Source organism: Onychomys torridus, chromosome 14 (genome assembly GCF_903995425.1).
Source record: "Onychomys torridus chromosome 14, mOncTor1.1, whole genome shotgun sequence".
Taxonomy (NCBI): domain Eukaryota; kingdom Metazoa; phylum Chordata; class Mammalia; order Rodentia; family Cricetidae; genus Onychomys; species Onychomys torridus.
In genome coordinates, this window is record NC_050456.1 from 80423295 (window position 1) to 80439020 (window position 15726).

General features: G+C 48.2%; 1 protein-coding gene across 4 annotated transcripts in view; it reads left to right on the top strand.

Moving 5' to 3' along the window:
- The first annotated feature begins 1027 nt into the window (after nt 1–1027).
- Nucleotides 1028–15726, top strand: part of Pacs2 (phosphofurin acidic cluster sorting protein 2) — a 45616-nt gene continuing 30917 nt past the window's right edge. For all 4 annotated transcript variants that reach the window (XM_036205497.1, XM_036205499.1, XM_036205498.1 and 1 more), the window contains exon 1: nt 1028–1203. In XM_036205497.1, coding sequence (XP_036061390.1) covers nt 1085–1203 — 119 coding nt within the window. In that variant the 5' untranslated portion in view covers nt 1028–1084. The remainder of the gene's footprint in view (nt 1204–15726) is intronic.

The following is a 15726-nucleotide window of genomic DNA, read 5'->3' on the forward strand; positions in this document are numbered from 1 at the left end:
AGAAAAGCAGAAAGCAGGGGTGCTGAGGGTAAACCTGAAGGGCAAGAAGGGACAGCCAGGTCAAACTGGCTTGGGTTAGAACTGTTTCAATAAAATTACTTGTAGATAATAGGACATGGGACCCAGAGGGAGAAAGGCAATTGTGTAAAGCGGTGGATACAAAGAAACCAGACATGCCAGAAAAGCTTTTTCCTAAATTTGTTGACTTTGACCAAAGACAGCCAAAAGGAGAGAGGAGGGACGGGGCCTCTCCCTGAGCCCCAGAACCTAGCCGGCCTTACCAAGGCCATGCCTGGACTTCCCCGCCTGTTAGACCCAGGGAGCAGTCTGACCGTCCCCCCTCTCCCCGCCCCCCTATCAGCCCGAGTTACCCGTTCACTGTGAGCAAGGCAGAAGGCCCCCTGTACCAAATATCTGTTATGATGGTTTTGAGAAAAACTTAAAGTAAATAAACAAAGCACTGCTGAAAGTAGGAAGCTGGGGTGGGAGGAGGCTGCTGCATTGGGGCAGCCAGGGGGGACAGATGGTGGCTGAAACTCAAGGGATAAGAGTGGGTGGGGCCTGCAGAGTACGAGAGGAGCCCGGAGGCCCTGGGGTCCCACGCGCGAACACACAGGATGGCAAGGGACAGGAGGCACCGGGGTACATGAGCATGTGCTCAGGCCCACGTCCCGCGGCAGCGGCAGGGAGCGTGTGGGCTCGCTGACCCGGCCACTCGGGTAGCCATCGCACCGCTTGCCCCCGGTCCCTGCCTGGGAGGGCTGAGCCTGTGCGCAGGCGCGCGCGCGCGCTCGCTCCCGCGGCTGGGCGCCGGAGACGCCCTGAGGCGCGCGCCTCACTTCCGGTAGGCAGTGATTGGGTGTGCCGCGCGAGCCCTGCCCTGCCGGCCAATAGGCAGCGCGGAGCGGTAGGGGGCGGGGCGCGGGCACAGCCCGGACACCGCCCGCGGGCCTGCCCGACTCCCGCCCGGCCGCCGGCGCCATGTGACCGCGCCGCCGCCCTCCGCGCGCCCGGCCCGCCCGCCCGCCGCGCTCCCGCGGCCCGGCGCAGCCCCAGGCCGCCGAGGGACGGCGGGGCCGGCGCCATGGCCGAGCGGGGCCGCCTCGGCCTGCCCGGCGCGCCCGGAGCGCTCAACACCCCGGTGCCCATGAACCTGTTCGCCACCTGGGAGGTGGACGGCTCCAGCCCCAGCTGCGTGCCCAGGTACGCCCCCGCGCTGCGCTTTGTCCGCGCGCACCTGCCCGCGGGCCGGGACCCCTCGCCCCGAAGCGCGCGCGGGCGAGAGCGAGGCGAGGGCCGGGGCGGGGCAGCGGGCCTCGCGGGTACGGTGCTCTGCCCGCACCTTGACACCTGCGTCCCGGGCGGGGCTGTCCGCAGCGGAGCTCAGGAACCTCAGGCGGTCGAGCTCTCTCTCCGCTGGTGCCACCGCTCTCCTCCCGCGTGCAGCGGCACTGTCACACCCCAGAGGCCTGGGCCTGAGGCTCGCAGGACACGCCACTGTTGCCTCTGCTGTGCCCCGCGGATCTCGGGTCTGCTCTCTCTTCACCTGTCGGCCGTGTGCCGGGAGCTGTGGAGAGTGCACGGGAGTCCGCTTGACTCTTTGCTTGGAGCTGTTAATTTTACGGTTGCAGAAGCCTGGCCTTCCTCCCCTGGGTAGGCGCCCTCCCACTCGCTCCATGGAAAGGACTAGACGAGATTTACCCACCGGGCGGACGCTGTGAACACCTATCTTTATGTGGACCTACAGCTTCCCATTCTTCTGCCCAGCTTGAAACTTTTGTGATTTCTTGGATCCTACTCAGGAGCCTCAGCTAGTAAAGGAAAAGAGGAACTCTAAACACTAGGCTGAGGGCGCTGCAGGCTTCCCCTCTGGGAAGACAGGGAAAGTAGGCTTGTCACCTAAGAGCCTTCTAGGTACAGAACCTGGACAGTGTGCCTCGGGGCGGGGGCGGGAGGTGAGCTAAGTAGAGAGATGCTAGGGAGCGGGAGGTTCTTTACTGCAGGTGAACTTCAGGTTGGCCTGTGGCTCCCTGAGTGTGGTGTTGGGGTACAGAGGGCACGGGACAGTGGCTTTTCCCTTTTGGGTCTAGGCTGTACCTTTGGGAAAGGAAAGATGAATAATGAACACAATTCCTAGACCTGTGTAGCATCTGGAGGACCGAGACCTGAGGGCCAGCATTTGTCTCACTGGGAGCATCTCCCAATGTTGGACCCTTCCACTCTATTTCTGTCTCTTTAAATCGTTGCTCTGAGTATCCCACTTCACACTGGTCCTTGTATTCTTTTAGCAGCCCCTGAGTTCCTTAAATGAGAGCCAAGTGGGGGGTCTCTCTCTCTCTCTCTCTCTCTCTCTCATTCCTTCCTCTTCCCCTGTTCTTTCTTCTTCTTCTTCTTTTTTTTTTGACACTGAATCTCATTATGGTGCTGAGGCTGTTCTTTAACTCCTAGGCTTTTGTGACCCACTGTAGTTAGAACTACAGTTACAGGTGCATGCCCCACACTCACCTAAGACAGAGGTCATTTCATTTTTCCTCTAAAGGTGGACTTTTGTTGTTGTTGTTTGGTTTTTGGAGACAGGGTTTCTCTGTGTAGTTCTGGCTGTCCTGGAACTCCCTTTGTAGACCAGGCTGGCCTTGAACTCATAGAGATCCCCCTGCCTCTGCCTCTCAAGTGCTGGGATTAAAGGTGTGCACCACCAGCACCTGACCAGGTGGACTGTTTTTTTGAGACGGGGTTTTGCTTTGAGTCATGGATGGCCTTGAATTTGTTTTTATAGCCCTGGGTGGCCTTGAATTCTCCATCCTCCTGCCTCTGTCTCCTGTGTGCAGGGATTATAGGCATGCTCCATCATGCCTGCTCTAGTCTCTGTTCTTGCAGCACCTAGAATACCCTCTTTCTATAGAAGAAAGCAGGGTCAGGGAAGGTTGGGGCATCTGGGATGAGGAGCCGCAGATGCTGGGGTGCTCTGGGATTTGTCCTGGACAGAGGTGAGAGACTGTCTCTGGAGTAATGAGGGCCTTGGTCATGTGGACCAGATGTTCTGTGTGTGAAAGGATGTAGTCTCAGTACAGAGCTGCCTGTTCTCAGTCCTGTGTCCTTCTCTGCTCTGCTGATACATGTACCTCCTGTGCACTTACCCTCACACCACCTGTGTGCACTGTCTGCAAACAGGATCATGATTGTGTTCTCTGAGTTCTTTCCACTGTTCGTTCTGGCTTTGGTCAAGTCTTTAGTTTTGTGAGCTGCATCTGTGCTGGTGGCCTTTGATGTGTCACTGCTGCGTAGTATTCCCTTGGACTGATGACACCCAGGCATCTGTTAAGGGATGTTGTCAGGTTCTTGCCCAATTACAAATCTGCCATTGCCACTGCAGAGGAGGTTCTCTTACCTCTCTCCTGGGTGCATGCCTGTCCTTGGGGCAGGCAGGACTGCCTTGAACGTGTTTTGCCAAGTAGGAGGATTTAGAGGTGTGGGTGTGTGTTCACTCAGTGTTACTATTCAGTTGCTTCCTAAAGCAGTTTTGCCAGCTCCGGCCCCCAGCACCAGGGTGAGAATCCTCACTGCCTTGCAGTCTTGCCAAGCTGGTGGGTGTGAAACAGTGTTGTGGTTTTAGTTTGAATTTCTCTGATTGTGAATCTAGACCATTTGTACTTCCTTGTTAGTGAAATTCCTGTTCGTGTCTTTTGTCAATTTTTCTTTCTCGTTTTTTTCCGCTACCTGAGTCTCAGCAGTTTCTACAGGGGATAGTAATCTTCTCCCATCTAAAACTGTTGAAATGTCCCCTTTCAATTGCGTGTGTCCTTCAGAGTTGGCCTGGAGTGTGGCGATGGTGGGGTGGGGGTGGAATCCATCCCCCTCACTTTGGCATTGGTTGAGTTTCAGTTCTTCTTCCTTCCCTGGGAGGTGGTGAGACAGCTCTCTGTCCTCGGGGAAGCTGAGTGCTAGGCATCCTGGGGTTGGAAGGAGGGAAGATCCAACTCCTGATACTCAGTGCTGTCCAAGCCATGTTACCAAGTTCACCTTGCCTCAACAGCCTGGTACACCATGCTGCTAGGGACAGTGTCCTGCCCTACCATACTGCTGGGATTCCAGAGTCCTTACCCATTCCCAGGCATGTTCTCCATCCACTGTTCAGCAGGGTCTTTACCACTTTGGACCTTTGTACTTCCCACTTGAATTCTTTTCTTGTTGACATTTATTAACTCACTTCCAAGCTTTGTGCCCCTGTTTCTTTTTCTTACCCCTGCTGACTTCTAGCCCATGTGTTGGCTCACTTCAGGTGGCTTGGTGTCCGGACAGCAGTTTCTGTACAGAGTGCACACCGTTTTAGATGTGTGTTTCTGGGAGGCACAGACATCTCTATCATTCCAGCAAGGAGCCCCATCCTTCTTTGTCTTCCCTGATGCTGTCAGCTCTGCATCCCCGGCAGTACCATCTCCCCAGAGGCCCGTGGATAGAGTGAGGCTGTCTTTGATGCATTTGTGCTTTTTTGTCAGCCGGCTTTCCTTTTTGTTGTTACATAATACTCCCTTGTAAGCATGAACCCCCATTTTAGACATTGGATTCTTTGCAGTTTGGGGCTGTCATTGGTGATTATTGTCATAGGGCTTCAGTTTAAGAAAACTTCAGTTTAAGGTGCCTGTGGAGGGGTACAATCTTCCACTTTCCCAATGGTCCTGGACAGTGTGGTGACTTTTCCTTAGATTCTCCTTGGAGATGGACAGTGTCAAGAGTTTCTCCATGTGCTTTCCCATGACTGAAGTGGAGGTTGTCTCCTGGTTTTTACTGGGAAAGATTTGTTTTCCTCATTGAGTTGAGCAATCCTTCATACAGTGGAAGTGGATGCTTTTTGCCAGTGTTTCTGCTCTGGGGTTTGTCACTCTTCTTCATGGGTGTGCTTTGTGATTTTACTTGAGACTGGTCACATGCCGCCCAGACTGGCCTCCAAACTATGGAGCTCAAGTGAGCCTCCTGAGTTGCCGAGACCACAGATGTGTCTGTATGCCCCAGCTCTAGTATTTTTGGATGAGCAGTAGTTTTGATTTTGGTAAAGCCCACTGTTTTAGTTGCTTCTGTATCCTGTCTTAGAAATTTCAAGGTTATGAATGTGCTCTATGTCTGGCTTTACCACCAACTAGGTTAATTGTAACAACAGAAAGTGTTTGAAATGTCCATGCAATCTCCTGAGCTGCATGTGATTCTCAGAGAACGGCCCCAATCTTCTTCTCAGGCATGTGCCTTGCATTGGCTGAGGTCTGTGATGCATCCTGGAGCCAATTCCTACCAGTTTGTAGCCTGCTGCAGAAAGTTCAGTCAGTGTGGCATCAACACGCAGTTCTCACTGCAGACATCAGTGGTAGTATATTTGAAGCCAGAAGAGAGAGCGCTGTTTACTTTTCTCTTTATTTTTATGTATCTCAGTGTATGCACATGTTTGTGTGGGTGCACATGCCTGTGTTTTGTGGAGGCCTGAAGAAAGCATCAGCTTTTCAAGGCTAGAGTTACAGACTTGTTTATACACATGTATATAATATGTTTATACATATGCTGTTTATATACATATGTATGCCTAGCTTGTTTATACATGTGTATAACATGTTTACACACGTGCTGTTTATATCCATGTGTATGCCCATCTTGTTTATACACATGCCTAGATCTGAACTCTGATCCTTGTGATCATGCAGCACATGCTCTTAACCACCAAGCTGTCTCTCCAGTTCTTATCAAAACTACTCTGAAATAGGAGACAATGTAGTGAAATACAAAACCAGGCAGCCTCGTTGGCTTATTTATTAATTTAAATTTTCAAGACAGGGTTTCTCTGTGTATCCCTGTCTGCCCTCAAACTCAGAGATCCACCCGCAGACAACTAAGAAAGATGAAGTATGTCTTTAAACCCAGGCACTCAGGAGGCTGAGGCAGGAGGATTGAAAGTTCAAGGCCTGCCCAGGCAACTTAGTGAGGTTTTGCCTCAATATAAAGTAAAATAGCATACATAGTTCAGTGGTAGACCAGTTTTACCTAGCATGCCCTAGGTTGAGATGCACACAGAGGAAGAAAAGCTGATGGGAGAGATCTTAGGAATGAATCAGAGAAGCAAAGACTTGGGGGTATTAAGTATCACTTGTCCCTAAATGAAATGTGATCTCATAAAATTTCAATTTTTTTTTTTAAAGTTCTGGCAAGCTAGTTCTAGAATGTATATGAAATAGACATGCCATTCTGAGGACAAGGTGGTCTGTGACAGCTGAGGGACTTTCAGTGTTTTTAATGTTAGATGATTACTATAGGTGGAGACTTAAAACCAGTCCTGACCCTCCTGGATTTACACAACCAAGATGGGGGTACTGGCAGATTCAGTGCCTGGTGGGGTACTTCCTGGGTCATTAGCCAACTTTTTGTGTCCTTATCTGGCAGAAAGAGCAGTGCTGCAGGCAGATTCCTTACAATCCCCCCCTCCCCCCAGCCCTCATGAGACTGCATCCTTGACTCCTAGGTCTGCCACCTTGGAAGTTAGGGGAGAAAGCAAACATCCTTTACTTTTTTTTTTTTTTTTTTTCAGTTACTTGGCAAGGGAAGACCTTTTATTTTATTTTTATTTAAGTTTTTTTTTTTTTTTAATTTTATATGCCAACCACAGTTCCCCTTCCTCCTGCTGCCCCTCACCTTCCCCCCACCCCACCCCACCCCATCCACTCCTCAGAGAGGGTAAGGCCGACCATGGCGAGTCAACACAGGCTGGCATACTAAGTTGGGGAAGGACTAAGCCCCACCCTCCTGCATTAAGGCTGAGCAAGGTATCCCTCCATAGGGAATGGGCTCCAAAAAGCCAGTTCATGCACTAGGGATAAATCCTGGTCCTGCTGCCAGGGGCCCCACAAAAAGATCAAACCACACAACTGTCACCCACATTCAGAGGGCCTAGTTTGGTCTTGTGCAAGTTCCCCAGCTGTCAGTCCAGAGTCAGTGAGCTCTAACTAGCTCAGGTCAACTGTCTCTGTGGGTTTCCCCATCATGATCTTGACCCCCTTGCTCATATAATCCCTTCTCCCTCTCTTCAACTGGACTCCCAGAGCTCGCTCTGGTGCTTGGCTGTGGACCTCTGCATCTGTCTCCATCAGTTACTGGATAAAGGTTCTATGATGACAGAGTAGTCACCAGTCTGATTACAGGGGAAGGCCAGTTCAGGCACCTTCTCCACTATTGCTTGGAGTCTAAGCTGGGGTCATCCTTGTAGATTCCTGGGAATTTCCCTAGTACCAGGTTTCTCCCTAACCCCATAATGGCTCCCTCTATCAAGGTATTTCTTTCCTTCCTCTCCTTCTCTGTCCCTCCCTCAACTTGACCATCCCATTCCCTCATGTTCTCACACCCCCACCTCCTTCACCCCCCAGCTCCCAGTTTACCCAGGAGATCTTATCTATTTCCCCTTCCTAGAGTGATTCATGCATATCCCTTTTAGGATCCTCCTTGTTACCTAGCTTCTCTGGAGCTGTGGATTGTAGCCTGGTTATCCTTTGCTTTATAACTAATATCCACTTATGAGTGAGTACTGTAGCTAAAGTTTTCCTGGTTCTGTTTAGCTCCTGCAGGCCTGCAGCCAGCTGCTTGGACCCAAGTAAACACACAGAGACTTATATTACTTATAAACTGTATGGCCATGTGGCTTAGGCTTCTTGCTATCTAGTTCTTATATCTTAAATTAACCCATTTCTATAAATCTATACCTTGCCATGTGGCTTGTGGCTTACCATTACTTTACATCCTACTCCTTATGGCGGTAGCTGGCAGCATCTCCTGACTCAGCCTTCCACTTCCCAGAATTCTCCTCTCTCTTTATCCCGCCTACACTATACTTCCTGCCTGGCTACTAGCCAATCAGTTTTAAATAATATTAGCCTGTGTGTATTTATTTGGGTCTGAGCAGCTTTGGAAATGCAAGGATGCAGAAGCTGGGTGGACACAGGAAAACTTCAACTATAAATGGGGCGCCATTTGTAGCTGGAGTTATCTCCAGTCCCGCCTGGGAGTTGCTGCTGGCCCAGGCGGGACTGGAGATAACTCCAGCTACAGAGTACATACTGTGTTTATCTTTCTGTGTTTGGTTTACCTTGCTCAGGATTTTTTGTTTGTTTGTTTTGTTTTTCGAGACAGGGTTTCTCTGTGTAGCTTTGCACCTTTCCTGGAACTTGCTTTGGAGACCAGGCTGGCCTTGAACTCACAGATATCTGCCTGGCTCTGCCTCCTGAGTGCTGGGATTAAAGGCATGTGCCACCACTGCCTGGAGGATTTTTTTTTTTTTAATAGTTCCATCCATTTGCCTGCAAATTTCATGATGTCTTCTTCTTTTTTTTTTTTTTAATACCACTAGTAATACTCCATTGTGTATTTGTACCACAAATATACCACATTTTCTTTATCCATTCTTTCTTTGGTTGAGGGGCATCTAGGTTATTATCAGGTTTCTGACTATTATGAATAATGCTGCTATGAACATAGTTGAGCAAGTGTCCTTGTGGTATAATTGTGCATCCTTTGGGTATATGCCCAAGAGTGGTATTGCTGGGTCTTGAGGTAGATTGATTCCCAATTTTCTGAGAAACCACCATACTGATTTCCAAATGGCTGTACAAGTTTTCACTCCTGCCAACAGTGGAGGAGTGTTCCCCTTACTCCATATCCTCTCCAACATAATTTGTCATCACTGTTTTTGATCTTAGCCATTCTGACAGGTGTAAGATGGTATCTCAGAATCACTTTGATTTGCATTTCCCTGGTGGCTAAGGAAAATATCCCTTACTTAACTAGCATTCCCACAGCCTCCCTAGCCATCATATGCCTTCCTGAGATGGTCAGATAAGACCAAGATCCAGCCCAATCAACAGTGGACTGTTGTCTTGTGTTATAGATAGCATGCCTACCCAGGCCACCATGTTTCTGTAACTGGAAGTCAAAAATGAAGTGCTGAGCTGACTGTGCTTCCTTCTTTGATACGTGAAGTGGCAGGTTTCTCTGGTGCAGGGCTGGCGATGCAGTGCTTCATTCTTGGTGTTGGGCTCTATCCTTGCAGAGGGAAGGGAATGAACAAGGGGCCTGCTACCAAACAGCAACACAGGTCACCTCTGCTTAAGTCTCCCCAGAGCTGACCTGTTCATACCCTTAACTAGCTTCCCACAAGAGGGAAGCTATCATCCAGCTAGCTTGGGAGGCAGCCCTCAGAGTAAGGGTAGAGCACAGCTTGGGAACATGTAGCACATCCTTAGGCCAATGGGAAAAGCACAGGGCTAGTGTGAGCTTTGTTTCCAAGAAAATCCTCTATCCTTATGCTGAGAACACCTGCTAACTCATGCTGGTGCATGCTGCTCTGACTCCTGCTGCTCACACTGTTCCTGAAACCAAAGAAGTCTCTGCAGGATTGGGCACCAAGCTCGTTCTTTTGAGATAGGATCTCACACTGTGGTCCAGTCTGACCTTGAGTTCTATTCTGACCAGTTGCTGCTGCTGCTTCCTCCTTCCTCGAACACATGCAGTTTTGCATGTACCTTTGTGCAGATGCATGTAGAAGCCAGAGGTTATATTGGTGTCTTCCATGATCACTCTTCATCTTACATATTCAGGCAGAGTGTCTCACTTGAACCCAGAGCTGACCAATTTGGCTACTCCAGCTAGCCCATTTGCTCCAGGGATCCTCTGTCTCTGCCTCCAGGACACTGGGTGCCTGTCACTCCCACTGGCATTACATGGGCTCTGGGGATCCCTGAGCATTCTCCAGCATCTTCAGCCCCTCAGCTGGGTCTTTACTTACATGTATTAAGTGGATGCAGTAAAAGAGAAGATGGTGACACCTGATACTTGGCAATTTCAGATATGGACGTGTGCCACCTGTCAGGGCAACTGCAGTTTATGATGGCATTACCTTTAAAGTGCACATCTCACTGACACGTCCTCTTTCAGGAGTGTCCTTACTCCTAAGTGCCTGTCAAGTCAAGCTGAATCCTGATGCCTTTTAAGAATATACCATAGGTCCACTATGCCACCACTCTGTCTTTCTAGACGTGTCCTTTCCAGAGTGCATGGACACAGGTGCTGCCTTCCTGACATGGGCTCTGTTGTCCAGCGTGATGACCCAGAGGTGCCCTGCCCAGAGTTAGCCATAACTGACTTACAATTCCTTTCTTTCTTTTTTTTTTTTTTTTTAAAGATTTATTTATTTATTATGTATACAGAAGAGGGTACCAGATCTCATTACAGATGGCTGTGAGCTACCATGAATTGAACTCAGGACCTCTGGAAGAGCAGTCAGTGCTCTTAACCTCTGAGCCATCTCTCTAGCCCAGCAATTCCTTTCTTAAAACATATTTTAAAATTGTTTTTATTCTCACTTTATGTTAAGGTGTTGTGCTTGCATGTGTGCCCATGTACCACCAACCATGTGTATGTATGCTTGGTGCCCAGGGAAGCCAGAAGAGGGTGTCAGAGTCCCTGGAACTGGAGTTACAGATGATTGTAAGCCACCATGTAGGTGCTGAGAATTGAATTTAGGTCCTCTGGAGAGCAATAAGTGCTCTTACTGATGAGCCATCTCTCCAGCCCCCTTGACTACAATTTCTCCATGTTTATGGGAAGGACATCTGGGTTGTTGAAGAGAGCTGTTGTGAATGTTCATGTATGGATCTTTGTGTGAACAGACCCATTTTCCCTGGCTAAATTCCAAGGGCTGCTCTGTAACAGGAATCTTAAATGGTCTTATTAATAAAAATAAACTTGGATCCAGGTATTGGGGTAAATGTTGAAAGATCAGAGAAGCAGAACAAGCCACAGCTTCCTCACATCGCCAGTTCCTCAGCTGATCCTGTTTCCTCAGACTGGATGCCTCTCAGCTGAACTGTGCTGCTCAAAAGCCTGAATGCTTAACCAGCTCTAGTTCCTGGTCCTTACCTCTTATATACCTTTTTGCTTCCTGCCATCACTTCCTGGGATTAAAGGCCTGAGTCACCATGCCAGGCTGTTTCCAGTGTGACCTTGAACTCACAGAGATTCAGGCGGATTTCTAGCCTCTGTATCTAGTGGCTGTTCTGTTCTTTGACCCCAGATAAGTTTTTTAGGGTGCACAATATTTTGGGGAACAGTACCACCACACTGCTCTGCTGTGCTGAGAGCTGTGTGTGGCTTCATGGAGACTTACAGACTGATTTCCAGAGTTCCAGTTGCTCTTCCTCCAGTCAGTGGCTAGTGTTGGTGTTTGCTGGTCTTTGTGAGTATCTGTGCTGTAGTTTCTGCTTGCCATTGTGACTTGTAGTTACGTCACCAGTGACTAATGATGGCGAGCATCTTCCTGTGCTGCATCACAGGAATATCCTATTCAGATATTTTGCTCACTTTTTTATTTTATGTGTTGTGGATGTTTTGTATCTGTGTACCACATGTGTGCCTTGTGCCCACAAATGCTCAAAGAGGGTGTCAGAGAAGCTAGTACCCTTAACCACTGAGCCATCTCTCCAGTCCCTACACACACACACACACACACACACACACACACACACACACACACAGAGAGAGAGAGAGAGAGAGAGAGAGAGAGAGAGAGAGAGAGAGAGAGAAAAGACCAGTTTCTCATTGATCCTGGAGTATACCATTTGTTGTAGATTGCCTGGCTATGGAACTCCTAAAATTCTTCCACCACAGTGCTGTGATTACAGGCATGTGACATTTTACATGGAGTCTGAGGATGGAACTCAGATGCCCATGCTTGCATGGTATGCACTTTGCCAACTGAGCCAGCTCTCCATCCCCAAAGCCTATCTTATAACAGTGATTTTTGTAAAAGGAAGTCTTTTTTTTTGTTTCATACAGGTTCTCACTATGTAGCTTTGGCTAGCCTGAAATTCAATATGTAGACCAGGCTGGACTCAAATTCATAGATATGTACCTGTCTCTGCCTCCCAAGTGCTGGGATTAAAGGTGTGGGCCACCATTCCAGCCAAATTCCTAAATTTTAGTGGATTCCAAGTCATCAGTCCTTTCTTTGTCTGCTCACTCTACTTCCCCTTCTGTGGACATCACATTGTATGCAGATCTTGATGTTAGGGCAGGAAAGCTAGACTCTATTTCCCTTTCTTCAGACTTGGTCTAGCTCCTTCACATATGGAGTTAATCAGCTTGTTGATCTTGACAGAGCCACATGACCCTTGTAATTTCACTGGAATAGTAATAAAGCAATAGACTATTTTGGGGAAATTGACAAGTAGCCCATAGCCTGGCTCTCCATTTCCTAATATTGTTGAGCTCTTCCATCATTATTCAAAGCTTCCTTTAATTTTTAAATTTATCATTACTGCTGGGCTATGGTGGCGCACGCCTGTAATCCCAGCACTGGGGGTGGAGGAGCAGAGGCAGGCGGATCTCTGTGAGTTCGAGGCCAGTCTGGGCTACAGAGTGAGTTCCAGGAAAGGTGCAAAGCTACTCAGAGAAACCCTGTCTCAAAAAACCAATATATATATAATTACTGATGTGTTTGTGTAAATAGCGGGGCCAGATGCATGTGTGGAGGTCAGAGGACAATTTTGTAAAGCCATTTCTCTCCTGCTGCTTTTATGTGGCTTCCAGAGATCAAACTGAGGTTGTCAAGGTTTGTGCAGCAAGTCCCTTTACCTGCTGAGACCTCTGGCCAGCCCAGTGTTTGTAGTTTCTAGCATGCAGGTCTGCATTTACATTAGATTTAAATATTTCCTTTATTTGGAAGTAGTATGAGTGAATGTTTTTGAACACTTGACTTCCAGTTGTCTACTGGGAGCATCATGTGGTTGCTTTTTATAGGCTGCCTGGTCTACTGTGGTCCTTGTCTTGACTCTTCCTGTATTCCTTAGATTTCTTTGTTCATAATCCTGGTGTCTGTAGACTGTGGTGGTTTTGCTTCTTCCTTTTCTGACTCTGTGTCTTCAGTCACCTTGCTTTGCCTGTTGACCTGGGCAGTATTGGGCCGCATTGAAGCACAGTGGTGAGAACAGTCAGATGTTGCTGGGGGTTTTTATTCTTTTGAGGGGGCCCACCACCCAGCTTCCCAATAAACCACATTCGGAGGCTTATTCTTAATTATGAATGCCCGGCCTTAGCCTGGCTTAGTTTCTAGGCAGCTTTTCTTTCTTTCTTTCTTTCTTTCTTTCTTTCTTTCTTTCTTTCTTTCTTTCTTTCTTTCTTTCTTTCTCTCTTAAAGATTTATTTATTTATTATGTATACAGTATTCTGCCTTCATGTATCCCTTCAGGCCAGAAGAGGGCGCCAGATCTCATTACAGATGGTTGTGAGCCTCTATGTGGTTGCTGGGAATTGAACTCAGGACCTTTGGAAGAATAAGCAGTGCTCTTAACCTCTGAGCCATCTCTCCAGCCCTAGGCAGCTTTTCTTAAATTATCCCGTCTATCTTTTGCCTTTGGGCTTTTCCCATTCTCTTACTTTTGTAAATCTTACTCCGTGGCTTGCTGTGTAGTTGAGTGGCTGGCCCCTGATGTCCTCCTCCTTTTCTGGCTCCCAGATCTTCAATCCCTCTTCCCAGATTTTTTCTTCTGTATCTACTCTCTGCCTGCCAGCCCCACCTATCCCTTTTTCCTGCCTTTCCATTGGCCAGTTCTTTATTAGACCATCAGGTGTTTTAGACAGGCACAGGAACACAGCTTCACAGAGTTAAACAAATGCAACATAAACAAAAGTAACAGTCCTTAAAATAATATTCTACTACAGTCAGGCCAGCCTCCATCCTGTCTTAAGGGAAACAGGCCTCTGCTGCTGCTGTGATAGGAGCAGATCAAGAGGTTCCTCCTCTTCCTGGTTTGCTGAGAGTTTTTAGTGTGAATGTTAGAATTGCCCGGTAACCTGGAGTTTTTCCAGCCTACTCCTGCAAACTACCACGTTCCTCCTGCACAGTCCAAGAAGCTCCCCATATCCTCAGTTGTTGCCACAGCAACCCCACTTGGTGCCAACTTTCTGTGTCAGTTGACTTCTGGAATGATAGCGAACACCCAAGGAACCAGCTTAGGGGGCTCTGAGTTACAGAGATCCCTTTTAGTCTGTGGTGAAGTGGCAATCATGACGGCAACATGGTGTAATGAAAGCCACTCACAAGATAGCCACCAACAAAACAAACCCAGGAAGAGTCTGGATCCCATGGTCCCAGTTAAGGGTGTGTCTTCCACTGGATCCTCCTCCTCAAACATTCTACTACCCAATAGCGGCACAGGTACCAAGCCTTTAATACATGGCTCCTTGAAGTGAGTGAACCAAACCACAGCATTTTGATTGAGGGAATATGTGGGTTTTTTGTTTTGTTGTTAACCCCATCCCTGTTTAGCATGCTGAAATGGTAAATTAAAATTATTTTCAAATGCTGAACTAGCATTTTATTCCTAGAACCGATCCTCACTTGGCTGTGTATAATAATGAATATTTTTATGTCTTGCTAGATTTAGCTTGCAAATAACCTGTGGAAGAACTTTGCATCTATGTTCATGACAGACATTCATGTAGTATGCTTTCCCTAGTCCCTTCCTCTCTCCTGTTCCTCACCTTCTGTCTTCTTTCAATAAGGTCTGGCTGTGTAGCCCAAGCTAGCCCAGATCATCTTATCTCTGCCTCCTGAGTGCCAGGACTGTGGGTGAGCACCAGCGACCATGCCCAGCTTTGTGCATTTGATTTTTGTGCTGTTTTTGTCTTGGGTAGAAAGGCAATGCTGACCTCTTGAGTTGAGGCATTTCTTCCTCTTGTGTTTTCTGGAAGATGGCTTGTAGATTTGTTTGCTTCCGTCTGTCTTCTGCTTGTATCTCCTGTGCTAGGGATGGAACCCCGGGCTCATTCATGCTCGGCAAGCTCTGATCCGTGAGCATTTGTGCTTTGTTGACTTTACTAACAGCCAGTTCTGTTACCGGTTTTGGCTTGGCAAGCTTTGGAAGTTGGGGGCAGTAAGAGTTGTTTTATTTTGTCTGCTCGTGGAGTGGGTGTCTGAGATCTCTAGTGCTCTTTTATTCCTAATAAAGAGAATTTTCTGTCTTCTTTTTATCTTTGTTTGGCAGGAGGTTTTATGATTTTTTTCAATCTTCCTGAAGGACTAACATCTGGTTTTTATTTTCTCTATTTTCAAGTTGTTTCTGATATTATCTTTATTGTTTCGTTCCTAATGCTTCCTTGGTGCTCAGTTTGCTCGCTCTTTCTCCCTCCCTCTCTCCCCCTCTCCCTCCCTCTCCCCCCTACTCTCCCCCTCTCCCTCCCCTTCTCTCCCCCTCTCCCTCTCTCCCCCTCTCCCTCCCCTTCTCTCCCCCACCCCCTCTCTCCCCCTCTCCCTCCCTCTCTCCCCCACCTCTCTCTCTCTCCCTCTCTCCCCCACCTCTTCCTCTCTCCCTCCTCTCTCCCCCTCTCTCCCCCACCTCTCTCCCTCTCCCTCCCCCTCTCTCCCTCCCTCCCTCTTATAGTTCTTATTTTTTCATGAAGCCTAGCTTGTATAGTGGAAATCTCTCTCCAGCAGAAGCACTAACACTCACAAATCCACTCCTAACACTCTAGCTTCCTTCAAGAGACTGTTTCTACCGGTCCATTCCCAGGTGACTGTGTGCTTTCCAGCTGCCTTGCTGCCACAAGTAGCTACCTCTCAACTGCAGTTTCATTTCCCAAAGTTTAGTTTTCCAAGTTCTACTGTGGTATGAAAATATTACATAGAAAATTCCAGAAAGAGATAGC